This window comes from Piliocolobus tephrosceles, chromosome 7, assembly GCF_002776525.5.
Source record: "Piliocolobus tephrosceles isolate RC106 chromosome 7, ASM277652v3, whole genome shotgun sequence".
Lineage (NCBI taxonomy): Eukaryota > Metazoa > Chordata > Mammalia > Primates > Cercopithecidae > Piliocolobus > Piliocolobus tephrosceles.
Window position 1 is genome coordinate 90,844,998 of NC_045440.1, and position 20,740 is coordinate 90,865,737.

At 39.0% G+C, this 20,740-nt stretch overlaps 1 protein-coding gene across 1 annotated transcript in view; it reads left to right on the plus strand.

Annotated features, from left to right (window-relative positions):
• The first annotated feature begins 300 nt into the window (after positions 1 to 300).
• Positions 301 to 20,740, plus strand: part of DECR1 (2,4-dienoyl-CoA reductase 1) — a 45,853-nt gene continuing 25,413 nt past the window's right edge. Inside the window, exons 1-5 of the mRNA XM_023222845.2 lie at positions 301 to 548; positions 15,493 to 15,695; positions 17,271 to 17,328; positions 17,444 to 17,530; positions 19,268 to 19,415. Coding sequence (XP_023078613.2) covers positions 480 to 548; positions 15,493 to 15,695; positions 17,271 to 17,328; positions 17,444 to 17,530; positions 19,268 to 19,415 — 565 coding nt within the window. The 5' untranslated portion in view covers positions 301 to 479. The remainder of the gene's footprint in view (positions 549 to 15,492; positions 15,696 to 17,270; positions 17,329 to 17,443; positions 17,531 to 19,267; positions 19,416 to 20,740) is intronic.

Genomic DNA, 20,740 nt, shown 5'->3' on the forward strand with positions numbered 1-20,740 from the left:
ACAGAAAGTGAGGCTGTGTTTAATATCCAACATATTATTCTGATAATATGTGACTTGGCGCCACGCGGACTCTGCACTTAAACACGCACTTAAGGGATAAACATATACTACTGAAAAAGGTTTTCGCCCTTGGTGGGCAGTGTAGGGGACGCGCAGCTGCAATCTGCAAACCTTTGCAGGGCGCAGGGGTTCATCCACCCGCTCAAAGACCCAGAGACCTCCGTGCTCTGCTATACAAAGCACTCCCGGCCGGACCAGAGAGCAGGAAAGAGCATCCGCCAGGCCGAGCTGGGCGGCGCCCTCGGCCCGAACCTGAAGGTCAGGGCCGCGGGGCGTCCTCGCCGCCTGGGTCCCAGTCCCCGCCCCAGCTCCCGGCAGCCCAGGCAGCGATCCCAGCCGCAAGAACTTTGTTCTTTTTGTCCCGCCCCCTGCGCTGTACCGCCTTCGCCGCCTTCCTGCCCGAGTTACGGAGAATCAACATGACGCTGCAGGCCGGGGTTTCCTTTGCTCTGGGGTCGCGGCTGCCCTTTGGCCTCGCTCCTCGGCGGGTAAGGCGGCCGGGGTCGCGGGGAGCGAGGACAGGGTGTCCCGACGCGCAAAGAGAGAGGACAGGGCGTCCCGGGGCCTCGGGGAGCGAGGCCAAGGCGTCCCGGGACGCAAAGAGAGAGGACAGGGCGTCCTGGAGCGCTAAGAGCACAGAGCAACCCCGGGCGCGGGAGAGAGGACAGGACGTCTCGGGGCGCAAGAGAAAGGGCAGGAGGTCTTGGGGCCCAAAGAGAGGACCCGGCGTCGCAGGGGCTCAGGGAGCTAGGACAGGGCGTTTTGGGGCGTAGAGAGAGGGCCACCAGGTCCCGGGGCGAAGGGCAACGCCGGGAGTGAGCACCGGGGCCCAGGTCGTACTCCACTCTCAGATGAAGCCCTGATGTGTGTAGGGGAATAGGGAAGACATTTGATTTTCGAAGTTTTCACAGTTCTGCAAGTTTCCAACTTGTGTGTAAATAGGAAGAGGTAGGGAAGGATATGGTGCTCGCCCGTCCCTTAAGGAGTGAGAGAGGGACCAGGCCGAGCAAGCGATGGTTTTTGACATGCTTTGTTATGAGGAAAGCCCATCTATGTGTTATGGAATTAAACACTAATGCAAACAAATTCTCATAAAAATGAAACAAAAACAAAACCCCAGCTGTTTATAGACTCACCTTCCCAGATGTATAGCTGGGAGAGGTCCGTCTCACACTGGCTTCCCCCTCTCTCTCGCCTACACTCCTGTCAGCATCTCTCCATTGCACCCGTAATGGAAATAAAATACTGCAAGTGAAAACAGGAAGAAGAAAGAGAAACAAAAACAAAAAAGAAGCAATATCCAAGACAAGCCCTCCGCACATCTGAATTACAAAATTGTAATAAGTAAACTAAAAAGCACGTTTTCTTTAGCCCGGCAGAAAAATTAATACCTCAACTGTGAAAAAACTTCTTTTGATTTGATAGAATAGACAGCCATGGTGTTCTTTTTCAAAAAATACGGGCAGCAGTAGTTCCAAATAGGAATACAAAGAATTAGTATGGTGGTTCCCTCAAGTAAGAGATCTTTCTTTTAAAAAGTGAGATTTATTCAGGATTAGGTTTTTGCTGAGTTTTTTTTTTTTCTCCCTGTGAAAACTGGGTTATAGATCATTTTAAAGGAAGCCTATATTTTCTGATTCTTTCTCAGAGACATTTCTCGTTTGAAACCTGCAACAGCTCTGTGATGTCTTCAGAGATTTTATTTTTTAACACACATCATTAGGATTGTAGTAATAAGGTCACACAGACCTTATCCAAGCTCTTCTGACACCATTAGACAATACCGTTTGAGAGGGAGAAAATGAACTCATTTAAAACTTAATTGTAATCTGACAATTTTGAAATTTCTTTGCTGAAAAAAAAGTGAAAGTTTTGAGGATCGAGGTTGGGAGGCAAGAGAGGCACCTGTTAGTGTGGTTTGTCCCCTTCCTAGCACATGTAGCCTCTAGTTTGAATTCCTGGGAGAAGTGTTTACATCTGTGAAGTGGGAGGTTGTTCCAGGGAACATCATGTTTTTGTGGGCAAATACAAGTTGTTATAATTAAAACCCCTAATTTGAATATTTTTGTTACCAAGAACCAAGGCAAATATTTCATTTGTTTTAAAACCTATTTGTGAATTGCTCTATTACATTGTGCTGCTGACTAGTAGACCTCATTTCAATTTAATAAGTATTTATTGAGGACTAGCTTTGTGTATGGCCCTATGCTATGCCCTGGGACTCAAGATATAAAAAATATGAGCCCTGCGCTCAACTGCCCTCAAGTTGCTCTCAGTTCTATTGAGGAAAACATTCAGTCATTCAGTTGTTTATGAGGAAACACTAATTAATTAAGTACCTACTAAGTGTTGGGCATTCTTTAGCAATTTGTGGTTGAAAGACATTCCTATCTTCAATGCAGTATAGTTTCATATATGTCTTTTAAGCCACAAGTAATAACGAATGAGTAGGCCTTAAAATCAATTTAATGGAGCAAAACAGCCCTTTGGGAGGCTGAGGCAGGTAGATCATGAGATCAAGAGATCAAGACTATCCTGGCCAACATGGTGAAACCCTGTCTCTACTAAAAATACAAAAGTTAGCTGGGCGTGGTGGTGTATGACTGTAGTCCCAGCTACTTGGGAGGCTGAGGCAGGAGAATCGCTTGAACCCAGGAGGTGGAGGTTGCAGTGAGCCGAGATCGTGCTACTGCACTCCAACCTGGCGATAGAGTGAGATTCCATCTCAAAAAAAAAAAAAAATTGAATAGGATATATCTAAATTCATCTCATGTAGTAAGGTTGTTTATTTTGTTTTGTTTTATATTTTTATATATTATTTTTAATTTTTACATATATTTATCTAATAAAATATATATTTTATTTTATATATTATTACTTACATATCTCAAAGAGTGAGACTCCATCTCAAAAAAAAAAAAAGTAGTAACTATTAAGAATAAAATCACTATTTTTAGAAAAATGGTTCCTGGCCGATATTAATTCAGCAGTACAGTTAAAAAAACAAAGTAACATATGACCTCAAACTGGCCACCCAAAATTAACTAGGTTTAACATTTGGTGAACATCATTCCAGGCATCTGTTCTGGTAAAAGGATGGATAGGCATAATTTTACTTGGATGTCACATTTTCCCTTAGAGTGTAGTCAGCTTTGTTTCATTGCTTTCTCATGATGAATACTGTCTTGGAACAGTATAAAACCAGCTGGATGTGTTTTCTTTATTATTATTTTTTTAATCTAGAAGCCTAAGTATTTCCTTATTCAGTGTAAAATTCTGGAATATAAGCTGTATGCAGGCAAATATTTTCATCTGTTTTGTTCACTGTTTATACCTAGAACAGTGCTTGGCATAGAGTAAACACATAACAAGTATCTGTTACATGAATGAATATGTGTACTGTGTTGCTGTGAACATGTGTATGTTGTTATATAAAGAAGATTTCTTGCTATGCTTCACAGTTAAAGAAATCTGAAAAATGGTACTCTAGTGAGTCACCAGCAGACATCAATAGACTGTGAAGATGCAGATGTATATTATAATGCGTATATGACCCAAACTGTGCATACCTAGAGGAGGCGAGGTAGGCTTCATGGAGGAGGTGGCCCCAGTAGCCTACTGTTAAACCAGGAGTTGGAATTTGTGTGGTCCCAATGGCGATACAGACCTAAGGAATAGCAAGTATCAAGAAGTGAAGGAGTGGCTTATTTATAAAAATTCAAGTGGTTTGGTATTGTGGAGTTGGTGAAGTATGGGAACAGAGAAGCGTGTGGAGCTGAGATCAGTCAGGTTGCTGGGGGACAGGGCATGGTGGGCTTTTCTTATTTATGTAGAAAATTGAGCATTTACTTTTTGCTAGGCACCTTACTAGGGATATGAGGGTGAGAAGAAGAGCTGATCCCTGCTGTCAGGAAGCTTAGAGTCCAATGGTGTTATGGTGTGATGCGCTGCATGTTAGGTTGGGTGTTCTTGCTTTTGGAGGGGATCCCAAATAAATAGCATCCGTTTTTTTCCAGTCTGAAAAATGAGTAAAGGTGGAAGCCAAAGTATCACTTTTATCGTGGTTTGTGAGAGGCAGCTGGGCCCATCAGCTGCATCTCCCGAAGTAGGCAGACTTAAGTAACTCTGGAGGAAGGCGGAATATTACCCTCTGAAGGCAGCTGGCTCCCAAGAGGAAGAAGACCAAGGAGGACTGTTCATACCCAACGATCCTGTCAAAATTTACAGGTCATATCAACTGTCTCTGCAGGGACAGATTGTACCTCAGTTTGTGTTGTTGTAAAGGAACACCTGAGGCTGGGTAGTTTATAAAGAAAAAGGTTTGTTTGGCTCATGATTCTGATGCCTGGATAAGTTCAAGACTGAGCATCTGCATCTGGTGATGGCCTAAGGCTGCTTGCACTTGTGGCAGAAGGTGAAGGGGAACTGGAGTTTGCAGAGATGGAAGTGAGAGGGTGTTGGGAGGTGCCAGGTTCTTTCACAGCCTGCTTTAGTGGGAACTAAGAGTGCAGACTCACTTGCCACTGCCAGGAAGGATGGTACTATCACATTCGTGATGGATCTGCCCCCATAACCGAGGCACCTCCCATTAGTCCCCACCTCCAACATTGGGGATCACCTTTCAACATGAGGTTTCAAGGGACAAGCTTCCAAGCGTCCTTAGCAGGTTGACTGGAGTTGTACTACCTGAGCTTCTCTCAGTAGGGAGATGTCAGGACTGGGGAAGAAGCATCTCCTGCTCGTGGGGGAAGTATGTGCAGTTTTATGAGAGTGTTGTTGTTTGGTATATATCAAAGCTGAGACCTGAAGGATGAGTAGGAGTTAGCCAAAGGGAGAGATGTAAGAATGTTTTAGACAGGAGAGTAGTCTATGTGAAGGCCCAGCATGGAGGTTATCAGTAGAGAGCGGGGAGGCAGGAGGTGAGAGACAGCTTAGTGAACAGCCTGTCAGCTGTGTTAAGGAGTTAAAACTTTGTCCTGAGGGATGGGAGTGGAGACAAATGGCCAAACCCTGAGTAATCCTCTCATCTGATGAGAAGTGATCGTGACCTCAACAAGGGCATGCATTGGGTTTGGAGACACTCAAAGTTGAGTGATATTTGGGAAGTAAAATCAGATACCTTGGTGATTGGTTGGTGGTGAGGATGAGAGATAGGGCTGTGCTCAGAGGTGACATGTTGCCATCAAAATTGTGAGCAGAAATACAATATCATCAGGTAAGACTGGAAGTAGGGAGACCAAACATCAACACACCAGTGATGAGGATCTGAACTGAGTGTAGCATTAGAGCTACTGGGAACTAAAATGAACTGGGCTTGGCTTGAATGTATGGGGTAAGACGAAGCCCAGATTTCCATCTTTGGCCCCTGAACTAAGGACAATGCCACTCTCTTGAGTGAAGACATTAAGTGGGGACTGGAGGGACAAGAGGAGTAAGTGACATCATTCTTGAAATGTCAGTAGGATCTGGGACTCCTCAACTGGTATATAAATAATTAAGCTACAGAGGTGGAAGAGAGAATGTTAATTCTCCCTGGGAATGTTAGGGAAGGCACAGAGCTCTCACAGCTGGGTTTCAATGATGAATGTTGGGTGACGATAGGGAGCAATTTGTGTAAAGACAGGGAGGTAGGAAAGAGTTCGTGTTTGGAGAACCCTGAGTACTTTGTTTTCCTGAGTGTAAATTTCAGGGGAGATGAGGCAGGAGAGAGGGGCAGGAGCTAGGTCGTGAAGACATATGCTGTGGGGAGCAAAGGAATCTGGGTATTCTGCAGCTACCAGGAGTCATTAGAAGATCTTAGGAGAGAAGTAACATGATCCTGTTGGTAGTTATCTGGAGATCAGTTAAAAGATGACATAGAGTAGGCCCTCGATGTTTGTGAATATTATGAGATTGGGGTTTGAAATCAGGTGGTGAATAGAGAGGGACACTGGGGAGGTAAAAGGCATGGGGCTTAGAGATGGATAGGATGTATCAGGTGAAGAGGAGGAAAGGGAGTCACCGAGGTGGGGCAGGGCAGGGCAGGTGGTGGGGGTGGGGTTAGTGGATGAATTTTGGCCTTGTAGCTTAAGTATGCATCTGAAGAAATTTCAAACAAACTTCCTGCCCAAACTACAAGGCTAACTTTATAGTATTACAAAAAAAATCTAGATCTCAGATATCTCCCAAAGGTCATGATAATGACATCAAAAGAGGAGGGAATTTAAAGTTATCCAGAGTTTCTTACAGCCCATGGTAGAAAGCATGCCATTGATGTTTAGCAACTTTTAGTTTTTGCAGAAAATTCTAGGTAGAAAATGATCAGCATTCTCAGCTGTCCAGCACTCTTCCTAAGTTGATGAATCATTCTGAGATCGAAGTGCCAGGGTAATGATAAATAAGTCTAGAATAAAAAGTCAACTGTACTTTGATCCCTTGCAATCTGGGAAACTCTCACATTGCATTGTAACATGAAAGCAGTGATAGAACTGTAGGCTTTCATAATTGCTGGAATGATGAAATGATGTTGCCATTTACCTTTAGCCCTGATTTATTCTCTGTGCTTCAAAACCATATTTCCTACTGCAGCTTAGATATCTCTACCTGACTATTCCAGAAGCATCCCAGGTGCAGCATTTCTAATGCAGAACTCATTATCCTCAGTGCTGCAACTTGGTCTTCTCATGCCAACCCAGTCATTTCAGTTACAGCATTACTCTGCATACAGTCACTTAAAACTAAAACTCAGTTACGTTCAGCAGCTCTCACCTTACTCACCAGGTCTGGCTGGTTGGCTTCTGGGTTCAGGCTAATTTACATTTTAAATGTGTGTGGAATGTGTTGTCTTCTCTTAATTTCTGCTGCCCTTAGTGTCTCTCACCTAGACTAATGACTTCTGTCTGATGGGGTCTCCATTTCCTTTCTTCTGGCTCACAGTTAAATCTTAATTTTTCTAGAACACAAAGGCAGTGGAGATGTAACAGTGGTGTAGAGGTAAAGGTGAGAGGTAGAAAAATCTCTCTCAGTTCTTTTCAGTAAACAGGAGACCTGTTTATATGCTTTTAATGAAATAGGCAAAAATGTGATAAAATAGATCAAGAACAAAAGCCTGAGCTCATGTTGTTGGGCGTGAGGCAAGAAGAAATCATGGATCTAGTGGATATCCTGAATACCGTGACTTGATCATTTTACATTCTATGCATGGAATAAAATATCACATGTACCCCACGAATAGGTAAAAATGTTATGTATTAATAAAATCTTAAAAAAAGAAGAAATAATTGGACCAGGCAATATTAGGTACAGTGGTAACTCATTACGTCCTCATTTTTGGGGACCTTTGTTCTTGCAAGTAGTTTTATTTGCTAACTTCCCACCAGTTCACATGATAGCATCCTGGGCTAAGCATCACCATCTCTTGCCTGGCCTGTTACACAAGTGTCCTAATAGTTTCCTTGCTTCCAACCTTGCCCTCTACACTCCATGGCAGCCAGAACAATCCCTTAAAACTTCAGACAGATGATGTCCATTCTCTTCTCAAAACTTAGAAGATGTTTTCCACTTGACTCAGAGTAAAAGCCTAAGTCTCCACAGTGGCTGACTCAGCCTGCATGGTCCAGTCCCCTTTACCTCACTGACCTCTTCTCCTGCCCCTGTCTCCCTCCTTCCTTCTTCTGCAGCCACACTGGCTTCCTGACTATTACCCCATCCATAAGCATGCCCCCTGCTTAGGGCCTTTGCTCCCAATCCCTTTTGCCTAAAACCCTATGATTCATTCTTCTCCTTCACGTCTTTGCAATGAGGCCTTTGCTGATGACTCTATTTAAAGTAGCAGTGCTCTATCCCTAATCTCTGCCTTATTTTTTCCCCACACTACATACCAACTTTTAATATACTACATATTTAACTTAATTTCTGTATCCCTCATTCCCTCAAGGATAATCTTGCTGAGAATAGAATATTGTGTCTTTTTTTTTTTTTTTTTTTTGCTGCTGTATTGCCATGCCTAGAACAGTGCCTGGGGTGTAATATATGCTTGATAAACACTTGATTAAAATGAATAAATGAATAAACTCTATATCCATCATAATGTCATGTTTATCCCTAATACTTTTTCATGTAAGCAAATTCTCAAATCAAAACAAACTCTTTGCAAGAGCAGAGACTCTAATTTTTGGTTTAAAAAAGATTGTCATTATAGTTTTGGTTAACATGATAGGGAATCAATAAGAGATGACTCAAATCAGAGACAGGCAGGAGCAAAGACCCTAGCTGAAAATTTCAAATTGCCTCTTAGCTCGGTGATTTCATCTGTTTTTATTTTGTAGTATTGGGGAAGCATCTGTTCAGTCTGCATCTAACTGCAGACAGATAGGCACTCTAATAAAATGAGATGTACACCCTAGAGCATAGAGCACCGACATTTTCAAGGACTCATGTTCACTGATATAAAATGTATCATTACTCAAAAATGTAATTTCTGTCTTGCTCCTGGCAACTGCAGAATTCAGCTTAGCCATTGGAGCTGGGAGTCCAGCTAGGCAGTTTCTTTTATATTTGTTCAGCCTTACCTTCATGTTGCTGTGGCAACAAGATCTGTGCTCTGCAGAAGCTGAGAATATCAGTGGCTTCTGTTCAGTGCCCTGCTATAAGTTAAGGAGCAGGCAGATGTGCTTAAGCAATCTACACAGTCATGGAGCATGAGTTAACAAGGCCTTTGGCAAACCTTCGGTGTGATAGTCCATTATTTTAATGTCTGCAGGCAACTATTGGCATTTGGGGTAAGAACTGTCTTATCTTCATTCTGCAAGACTGTCCTTTCTTGCACTGAAACATCCAGTAGAACATTCCACCGAACTATCCCTTGTATTTGCAGATGCCTCCATCTAAGGACCACATACACTCTGCTGAAGTGGCAGTGGTCTGGTCGTTGGAAAGAATGCATGCATGGCGCAGGAAAGTGCCTTCTAGCAGTCAGACAAAATAAATTGGGAAGTAGTTATGGAAGGCTTCCTGTGTTCAGGGAGTACATAAGGTGTTTTGGGAATGCAGATGTACATTAGTCAAACTCGTCCTTTGAAAAATACGGTTGTCCAGTGTTTACCATGCTGACATTTTAATACGACAGTTAAGGCCCAGTCTGCAAAACTGTTATGTGAGTTTGAGTTGGAGTAAATTTGATCTCAAAAATATTCATTCAGCCTGAACCAACAGATACTTAGAAGCTCCAAGAGAATAGATACAGAAATATTTCATTATTTTTATAAACATAGTTCACACTTTAGTGTTTAATATAGTTATGCTTCAAGTAAGGTATATGTCCTTATCATGAAATTGATTCTATGCCATTTTTTTCTTGCTCTGTTTTCTTCTACGCACTTCTCATATTGTGTGCTTACCTATATGATTCAATTTTGTGTTAGCTATTGTTAATGAAAAAAAAATTTATGAACATGTTGAACATTCAAGCAATATAAAAGGATACGCAGTGACAGTGTCATAAGGTTATTACTATGGTTATTACTATGAGTAGTTTCTTGCGGATACTTCTGACGGTTTTTGTGCATATGTCAACATATGTATGAAGATATCCTCATTTTAAAAAACCACATGAATGGGAGCATGTTACATGCATTTCTCTACCTTGAGTTTTACACTTAACACATAATGTCTCACATTGTTGGTATCCAACAAATACTTATTGAATAATTAAAAAATGATACATCTATAGCAATGTTTACAGTCAGCATATACATTCTAGCTCCTTCTTTTGGTAGATAATAGATCCATATAACAGTATTTTGTAGTATAGATGTGCTCTAATTCATTGGCTATGTCCCCTAATGAAACACACATAGATTGTTTTGTAGTCTTTCTATTACAAACAATGTTTTATTGAATCTCTTTGGCTATTTTGAGTCTCTTGCCATTTTCATACCAATTTTAGGATAAGCTTGTCGACATTCACAAAAAGCTGATTAGGATTTCGATAGGGATTTTGTTGAATCTGTGTATCAATTTAGGAAGTATTGTCCTCTTAACAAAATTAAGCTTTCCAATCCATTAACATAGAATGTCTTTTTATTTACTTAGGTCTTTAATTTCTTAATGATGTTTTGTAGTTTTCAATTTATAAGTCTTGTACTTCTTTTATTAAATGTATTAGTATTCTTTTCAATATGATTATAAACAGAATTGTTAATTTCATTTTCATCTTAACGTATATCTTTGATCATAGCTACTTTTCCCCCTGCTTCTTTCCCAGATGAATGAGTATTTATATATATTTTAGATAAATTTCTGCATGTGGATTTGCTAGGTCAAAGAGTATTTATATCTAACATTAAAAAAATGTTGCCAGATTGGCCTCCTAAGAAGTTGCCAGAATTCTTATCAACAGATTGTAAGGGTGGCTTTAATCAGCTGTTTCTTGTATTATATATGATAAAATTTAAACCTTACTGGTCTAGTAAGAGAAAAATTATGTCTCCTTTTGTTTAAATATGCTTATTTAGTTATAAATATGGTTGTATATTTGTTTTTTGTTTGTGTGGAGTACCTTTCTAAGCCCTTTGCCCAGTTTTTCTATTTGCAAGTAACTCAATACTTAACATAGATTGATTTAGATTTTCTTTCCTTTTCTTTTTTTTTTTTTTTTTAAGAGGGAGTCTTGCTCTGTTGCCTAGGCTGGAGTGCAGTGGCACGATCTTGGCTCACTGCAACCTCCTCCATCTGAGTTTAAGAAATTCTCCTGCCTCAGCCTCTCAAATAGCTGGGACTACAGGCACATGCCACCACGCCCGGCTAATTTTTTTATTTTTAGTAGAGATGGAGTTTTACCATGTTGGCCAGGTTGGTCTCGAACTCCTGACCTCAGGTGGTCCACCTGCCTCAGCCTGCCAAAGTGCTGGGATTACAGGCGTTAGCTACTGTGCCCAGCCTGATGATTTAGATTTTCTATTCTTGGGATGGCCAACCAAATGTTACATTCAGTAAGACAAGCATTTACCGAATGCCTAATTGGTGCCAGAAATTTTACTGTAGTGATGAATATAAGGTAGTGTCCCTGGCTTCCTGAGCATCCTGATATGTTGATGTGAAGTGTGGCAACTCCTTAGCAGGCCAATTTGGAAGCCTTCCATTTGCCTGTTTTTAATAGGGTGCCATTTAAAAAGTGCTGACAGAGATATTGACAATGTTGTCTGGTTTTGAAGGTCAGTTCTGCTGGGTTGAGAAAGACAGTGGTTAGTTCAGGTCAATGAGAAAGCAGGAGCAAAGGCCAGAAGGTGAAAGTAGTTGACAAGTTTTTGGAATGCTGAGGGCTTGGTAAGTGTAGAGTTTACTTCTACATGGCAGACCAGTCACGAGGTGGGGCTAGGAAAGTATTACATACATTGGCACCATATTGTCCAGTGGCTTGAATGCCATGCTCAAGAGTTTGATTTTTGTCTTTTTGACTTTGGAATGCATCCATGTTTTTGAGGAATGGAATTTTAATGTGGAGGACCCATCCATAATGATGATGACGATGGTGATGGTGATGATAAATAGCTAAACTAAGTGCTCAAAAGATAATTCATTTAGACGCACAACTCCCATATGAGAGTCTGTTATTTTATGAATTTTATATATTTGAAAGTGGATCTTCTTAATAATGTACCTAGCACATTAAACAATTATTTTTGTAGAAATTTCTTTTACATGAAATTTAGTTATGGTGCAAAAAAAAAAAAAAAAAAAAAAAGCCTTGCCTCTTCTTTCTTTTTTTTTTGTTTTGTTTTGTTTTGGTTTCTTGTGTGTTACTTAGACTAGGCATCTAGGAGTCACATACTCAGATGCCTGAAGTCCTTGAAGGCCCTGTTTATGAAAGGCCACCCAGTGAAAAGGGCTTACTTTTCCTGTGTGAGTCAGGGCTGGGCAGAGCTCAGGCCTTGTCTCAACAGGGCTGTCAGAGTCGTACTTAATCATGTAGGAAGGTGTGCCCAAGTGTTGGTAGAGCTTCTGACTTTTATGTGAATTCTTCCATTATCTAAATGTTGGCTCAAGTTTTAAAAACTCTGGGCAGGATAACAAAACATATTTGGCCTAGAATCACTAATCTGCTTCTGTTTGAGATACCCTAGACATTTTAGACTAGCCAAATTATACCTAAGTAATTTAGGTATATATCTCATGGATATACAGTCCTTATCCTTGAGGGGAAGATGCAGTGTCAAGACTCTCAGAATTGCCATTTTGAAGATTAAAAGTGTGATCATGTCTTATTAGTTTAGATGCTGTAATTTTGGAATACATGAAGGAGGAAGCTATTGTTTATATGATGTGGGAGAGGGATGAGTATGGTGAGGAAGGTGGGTGATAGCTAATTTTTTGTGGGGGAGATTTAGAGCTTGTAACTAAAAAATAATTCTGTATTGCCAAAGTTGGAAGACTCTAGAAAGTTTTAAGAATTTTAGGTCACTGAAGATCTCCAGAGAAATCAATCTTGATATGAAAGGTGTTATTTACATTTTTGAAAAAAACTTATTTCTCTAAAAACCATAAAGCAGGACTTGAAAATCTTTAAAAGCCTCTTTGGTATCCACTTTTTATAATTCAAAAAAGCCCAACCAAAATACTGTTTCAGGTTATTAAGGATGCTTCTTTGTAGAAACAGGGGATTGAGTATGATGTGATCCTGTGACATCTGATCATCTCAATGGGTCTTAATGTTGAAATGAACATCTTCCTTTTAGGCAGAGAAGATGGCTTGAATTTCTATTAACACATATGCGGTGTATTGTTAGGGGGTAATGAGAATTAAAATAGCTTATCAATTTCTTCACTTTGATGGGGAAGTGGAATCATAAGGTTAGTATTGATCAGATCATATAAGATAAATAAAAAAGTGCTACGTAATAACCTGTTACATTATAGACACTAGGAATTATTTTTATCACATGTGACATTTTTACCTTTATATCCTTTTCTCTACCAGTGAGGAGGTTGAGGAAATGTTTTAAAATAAATTTAAAAATAAAGTTTGTATGCAAATATCTTGTTTAATTATTTTCATGAAGTCGCACATCAAATCCCCTATACGCATTAACATTAAAAAGTTAAAAATTATGGTAAAGCCTTCAGAAAATTAGAATACTTTTTTCATTATTATTAATGACAACTTTACCATTCTACTTGAGTAAACTTGTTGATTCATCATCTTAATGTAATAGTTCTAAAAGCAGGTGGCAGCCTTAAGGAAAACTGCCACTTATGTAGAAAAAGATTATTGTGGAGTTGCTTGGATTGCTGTGCTTTGGCAAAAGGATATGAAAAGAAAATGCTTTGTCAATATGAAGCTAAAATAAATATGATGACTATGGAGCATAACAAGATTTACAAACATATCTTCAATTATTTTATACATGATCTCAAATTTTGTCTTTCAGTAACTTTTTTTCTGCTTATAAAGATCTAATCATACTTATTGGATAGATTTGGAAAGTACTAAAAGCCAATCAAACAAACAAAAAAAGCAAGTAATTATCTATAATCTCATCACTTAGCCATAACTGTAAAGTAATGGGTGGACTCTGAAGTCAGATACTGGATTTAAGTCTTTATTCCCTATTATTATTTATTTTTAAAAGTTAGCTACTTGACCTTTCTGTGCTTCAATTTTTTTCATCTATAAAATAGGAGTAACAATAGAATTTACCTTATAGAGCTGTTTTGAGGACTGTATGGTAAATACTGAATCTACTACTTACTGTTGTTATTTCCTTCTAGTCTTTTTTTCTAAGCATATATTTTTATTTGTAGTTAAAAACATACTGTATATTTGTTTCTTTTTTTTTTCATTTAACATCACATTATAAACATTTTCTTGTGCAATTTCCAGTTGATGAACAGCCTCATTATAAATCATTGACCACATTTCTTATTCTTTCCTTAGGATAAATTTCAAGATATCCTGAATCAACTGATGACAGTCTATTTAGCTTACAGGAATACTCTGGAAGGAAATGGCAGCTTCTGGAGTTTTAACTGGAGTTTTAATCTTGCCACCATAACCTAATGGAATATCATATAACCTCCCTGGTGTGATCATTAAGCTTAGCAGGATCTCAGAGAATAGACAGAGGAATATGCAAGCTGGTTATCAGAGAAGGCTCTGGAGCCTGTCAGTCTGTGTTTGAACCGTGGTTCTGCAACTTTGGCAATATATATATTTTTTATCAGTCTGAGCCCTTTCTGTACAATAGGATAAAACTAATACCTATTTCATGTGGTTGTTGGGAAGATCAAATAGTTTGATATGTAATCCTGGCAGGTGGTAACCACTTAATGAATGTTAGCTCCTATTGTTCATTATATTAAATACCTAAAGTTTGTTTTATGATTAAATGTGAGAGAATGGCAGTGATGTTTGCATGTCATGTAAGTACAAGCTGTTACATATAAAATAGGGCAATACAAATATTTTTTACTCTGAAATGTATTGATTTTTTCCTCCATTTAAAATAAATAACAGAAATATTCTGTTTTATGTTTTGTGGCCAGAAGCTAGCATGTGAAGAGGCATTTGATTTAATAAACCTTATAGAGAATTTTTAACAATTTTCTTCAGTGATTCAAAGGTGGAAAGTGATTTTTATCCAGATTATTTTTGTTGAAAGACAAAAATGCTTTATTTTAGTTTTTAAAAAATTAAATTTGGTCGGGTGCAGTGGCTCATGCCTGTAATCCCAGCATTTTGGGAGGCCGAGGCAGGCGGATCATGAGGTCAGGAGACCGAGACCATACTGGCCAACATGGTGAAACCCCGTCTCTACTAAAAATACAAAAATTTAACTGGGCATGGTGGCACGTGCCTGTAATCCCAGCTACTCTGAGGCAGGAGAATCGCTTGAACCCGGGAGGTGGAGGTTGCAGTGAGCCAAGATCACGCCACTGCACTCCAGCCTGGTGACAGAGCGAGACGCCATCTCAAAAAAACAAACAAAAAACCAAACCAAAAAACCAAAAACCAAACCAAAACGCAACAAAATTAAATTTAAGTAAAACACCTGCAGATAATAATGTAAGCATTTGTAGTGCTTACTATATGTTACACACTGCTCTAGGTGCTTTACCTATAATAACTCATATAATCCTCACAATGCCATATGAAGAAATTTATTTTATTGTCCTCATTTTGTAGATGAAGGAACTGAGGCACAGAGAGGTCAAATAACCTGCTGAAGGTTATACAGCTTGGGAGAAAATTCTGTGCTATGTAGTCCAGCTCCAGAGCCTGTTCTTTTTAAATAGAAAGCAAATAATAATAATTAAGTACAATACCAATATGTTTGCAAAGACTTTGTGTTAATACGAGAATTTGATTACTATTAAATTCAAGAGCATGTTTTAAAAAATTCATCTGTGTTTTGGAAATATATGCATGCAAATTTCAATTTATTTTTCCCCTTTTAGTTTTTCAGTTATGGGACAAAAATATTATATCAAAACACTGAAGCTTTGCAGTCTAAATTCTTTCCACCCCTTCAAAAAGCGATGCTACCACCTAATAGTTTTCAAGGAAAAGTGGCGTTCATTACTGGGGGAGGTACTGGCCTTGGTAAAGGAATGACGGCTCTCCTGTCCAGCCTAGGTGCTCAGTGTGTGATAGCCAGCCGGTAAGTCCCTTACCTCAAGCCTATTGGTGATGCTTTTGAAGAAACTGTTCTGTGCCATAGTATTGAAAACACTGTTCGCCCAAGTTGTTTGATTAGCATCTTAATCTTATATAAAATACTAGAAATATTCTTTAGATTATTTAAATAAATCGTTTTGAAAAAGTCAGGTACTATTTGAGATGAAAGAAACAATGAAAACTGTGGAACTGATGTTTGGGTAAACATCCACAATTTTCATTATTTTAATTTCCCCAATTCAGTGGTAGAATATTTCTTTTTCTGTACACAAAGATGAAGTTAAAAAGCTTGACATGGAGCCAGGTGGGGTGGTGTATGCCTATAATCCCAGCTACTGGGAAGCTGAGGCAGGAAGATTGCTTGAGGCCCAGAATTTGAGACCAGCTGGGCAACATAGTGAGACCTTGTCTCAAAAGAAGCTTTTTTTTTTTTTTTTTTTTAAGCACTACATGGAGGTTGCTTTGTCTTCAGTGGGAATGATTATGGTTACTGCTTTAATTAATAATTAACCTTATACCAGGATAATTGATACAGTACTTTCATTTTATTTATTTATTTTTTTTGAGAGGGAGTTTTGTCCAACTCTTGTCGCCCAGGCTGGAGTGCAGTGGCGTGATCTCAACTCACTGCAACCTCCGCCTCCCGGGGTCAAGCGATTCTCCTGCCTCAGCCTCCTGAGTAGCCAGGATTACAGGTGCCTGTCACCACACCCAGCTAATTTTTTGTATTTTTAGTAGAGATGGGGTTTTGCCATGTTGGCCAGGCTGGTCTTGAACTCCTGACCTCAGGTGATCCGCCCACCTTGACCTCCCAAAGTGCTGGGATTACAGGCGTGAGCCACTGCACCCGGCCAGTACTTTCATTTTCTATAAAATAAACAGATATTTCAAAATATCTATTATTGTGATGAATATAGGAAGGGTAAGACCGTGTGGAAGGAATTTCTTCTTTTTGGGTACTCTATAAGCTCTGTAAGTCTGAGGCTTTAGAGACTGGTTTAAAAATCCACCCCTTCACCATTTCGAATGGTGTAAAATTTTAGGTGGGCCAAGTAGTCATCCAAACAATGGTTACTATGTCATTTGCAATTGCATATTGGCCAGAATATTTTTGTTTTTACATTGTAATGTTTTTAAGAGTTTTAAAATATTATTTTCATTTTAATAATAATTTCTGTTCATAGATTTCTTTTGTAGAATGTGAGACTGTGTGAATAAATGTAGACTTTTTGAACCCATAAATTTAGTACAAAACCTACTAACATTAAACCATGAATATATTTTCTTTGTAAAGCTGGCTTATTAAGGAATAATTTAAATCTGTGAGTAGATAATGTTAAAGTAACTGGTTTAAAAGTGACTAATTCAATAAATTAGTATCAAATATATAAAAATGATCTAAATTTGACTTTTAGAAAAAATTCACATTGATTTTTGTATATAAATAGCATATATACTTTCTCAGAAATGCTTTTCTTTAAGCTATGAATTCTCTGTATTCTTCAGTTTATGAAATTGAAAAATATAATATGAAGTCATATAAGGTGTTTATTTCTAGGAAGATGGATGTTTTGAAAGCTACCGCAGAACAAATTTCTTCTCAAACTGGAAATGAGGTACATTAAAAATCAGTTAATTTAGATTTAGGAATTATAACATGTTCAAATAATTTGTTCATGTGTTTGGTTTAAGAAACCTGGAAAATGTCATTTTCTTTTTGTTTTTTTGCAGGTTCATGCAATTCAGTGTGATGTGAGGGATCCTGGTATGGTTCAAAACACTGTGTCAGAACTGATCAAAGTTGCAGGACATCCTAATGTAAGTGTAGTGATGATGAAGCCGAACTGCCAGGCACTTGATGTTGATAACACCCAACAACTTGTACAAACGAAATAAAATGTTGATACTGATGTAGGACAGGCAAGTCCCAGTCTGGGGCTTAGCCTGGGAAGGTTCTTGGCTTTACCCAGTAAAGAATTCAAGGATGAGCTGGTGGTAGAAGAGAACAGCTTTTCTGAAGCAGCAGCAGCAGTGGAATGGATCTGTGACTGTTCCTTCAGAGCAGGGCAACCCCATAGTCAATGTGCTGGGCATAGCAGTTGAGAGGCAGTTTTATAGTCATATTTATACCCACTTTTAATTACATGCAAATTAATTAGGTTTATGCAGAAATTTCTAGAAAAGGGTTGGTAACTTCTGAGTCATCAGTTCGTTGCCATGGAAAGGGCAGTAACTTGCTGGCATTGCCATGGCAATGGTAAACAAACATAGTGCATTGGTGGGTATGTCTAAAGAGGGGGTGCTTTCTTCTAGGACTTGGTTTAAGTAGTCCTCAATCTGGTCCTGTGCTGGAGCTCTGGCTTCAGAGTTAGGCCCGCCTCCTACCTCAATATGAGCAAGTGCTGTGTTGAGAAGCACCTATTTTCTGTCCCTAGGAAAATGCCAGTTCTGCTAAAGCAAAGAACGGAGTAGAAAGACCGCTACACGACTTCCTTTCAGGAATACTTAAAGAATCCATTTATGATTGATCAGAAAACAAACTTGATTTCGCTTTATTTAATAAGATGATGAAATAACAAGAGCAGTTCAAGAGCATAGCACTGAGTTTAAATGATTGACGCTTTTTGCTTCTGCTAATAACTTGTGATTGTCTTCCTCAGTGGAGAATAATATAAACATGAAAAACTGTAAGAAATTCAAAATTTCTCCTTTTAATACCTGAAATATGCATGAATATTTTGCTGTTGCTTGGTACATTTACTGGAGAGAAGCCATTTCTTCCAGTAGTCTCAGAGATAGCACTTTCTATGATAAAGATATTTTCAGAACCAATAACATTGAATCTCCTGTAGAACTAGCCAGAATCTTTATTGATGGTAAATAGATCATCAACCACAAGCTGCATTGGTTAAGTTAAACTAAAATGACACCAGAAACAAAAAGACATTTCTTGAGATTCTTTGAAATAAAATAGAGTCACATGGTAAATATGTTTATCTGTATTAATTTTCTTTTTTTTTTTTTAACCTTTTAAAATTTTATTCATTTATTTTGAGACAGGGTCTTGCTCTGTCACTCAGGTTGGAATGCAAGTGGCACAGTCATGGCTCAGTGGAGCCTTGACCTCCTGGGCTCAAGCAGTACTCCCACCTCAGCCTCCCAAGTAGCTGGGAATAGAGGCATGTGCCTCCACACCCAGCTAACTTTTAAAAGAAAATTTTTGTAGAGATGAGGTCTCGCTTTGTTGCCCAGGCTGGTCTTGAACTCATCCCAAAGTGCTGGGATTACGGGCGTGAGCCCCTGCATTCTTTTAGTTTTCTTAATAACAGAATCTACCCTAATATAAAGATGGCTTAGGATTCTGAAATTTGGTAACTAACATAGGAGGTTTTCACAGACTCAGACTACCAAATCTCATGGTATTGTTTCGTAGGTAACTGTGAACTTCAACTTTATTGTATTATTTCTATTAATACATTTCAGAAACAAAAACCCTGCAGAGAAAATGTTTTTCCTCATCTAAAGTTTCTGTAACTTGCCTTGTCCATTTATTAGATTGTGATAAACAATGCAGCAGGGAATTTTATTTCTCCTACTGAAAGACTTTCTCCTAATGCTTGGAAAACCATAACTGACATAGTTCTAAACGGCACAGCCTTTGTGACATTAGAAATTGGAAAACAACTAATTAAAGCACAGAAAGGTATGTTTATTTGCTTTTCTCATATTTATTTGACTCCTATGTGTGCAAGGTTCTGTGCTAAGCTCTGTGATACTTTAAAAGTCTACAGTTGTACAACTTACAATGTAATGGAGAAAAATGATATTTAAATAATAACTATGTATTGCAATTTGAGCAGTAATAAATATATGTTTCAAGTGCATTGGCAATCCAGGGACAGGAATGACTAACTCTCTCTAGGGTCAGTGATCAGGTTGAGGAACAAGATGCAACTTAAGCTGAAAGTTCAAAGATCTAGATGTAGAGAAAGAGGAGGGAAAGGACATGTGAATGTCCATGGATAGAGGCCTGGTGGAGAGGAGGAGCATAAGTACATAGGGAATGATGAAAAACTTGATGTTATTAGAGATGGGGAGAGGAGTAGGAAATAACTTTGGGAAGGTGAGTTGGAGTGTAATTGGGAAAGTTCTCAATACCAAAATAAGGAGTTTAATGTTAATTCTGAAAGAAATAGTAAGTATTTTTGTATGGATTTCCATTGAAGGTGGAACAAATAATGTGACTTGATTGGAAAGGTTAGTGACAACAAGATGGATGATGGAAGGAGTGCTATTCAGGAGGATTTGATTTTTCTTTTAGCATGTGGCTAGATTGCATGGGAGATAAAGTAGAAGACATTTAGAAGATGAGATCAACAGGCCTTATTGATTTGATGTGAGTGTTTTCAGATGGGATGAAGAGTCTGAATGACGTTAATACCACTGAGATTAAGAACACTGGAGGGAAAATAGATTTAGAAGGAACTTACTGGGAGAACATTTTTATTAATATTATGAATAATTACTTTACAAAAGTTCATAGGTACATGAATAGCAAACATGTCTAATGTATATATGTGTGTGTATTCACATATATCTAGAACCAGCATAGATTTATTCACCTGACACGCACTTACTAATGACTTTTGGGTAGCAGGCCCTATACTCATGCTCAAAGCAGAGGTGGACAAGACTCTGTCCCTGAATAATTCGGGGAACCTGAAGGATGGGGGTATTTTCTGAGAGAAGGTGGAGAGTATTCTAAACAAGGAAAATAAAGAAGAGTTCTCATGCTCCTCAGCGGGTGTCCTTTGAGGGCTGAGGGGAGGAAAGAGGGCATGGAGCTGGCCAGGTTCCTCCCTCTGGTTCAGAAACCTTTGCCTTACAAGGTTCAATTTCTTCTTTTGTGCAGCGCAGGTGATCCTAGCACCAGCTTGAGATAGGGTATAGGAGCAGAGATGCTGCAGAGGCACTAGCTCTGTGTGTGTGTGTGTGTGTGTGTGTGTGTGTGTGTGTGTGTGTGTGTGT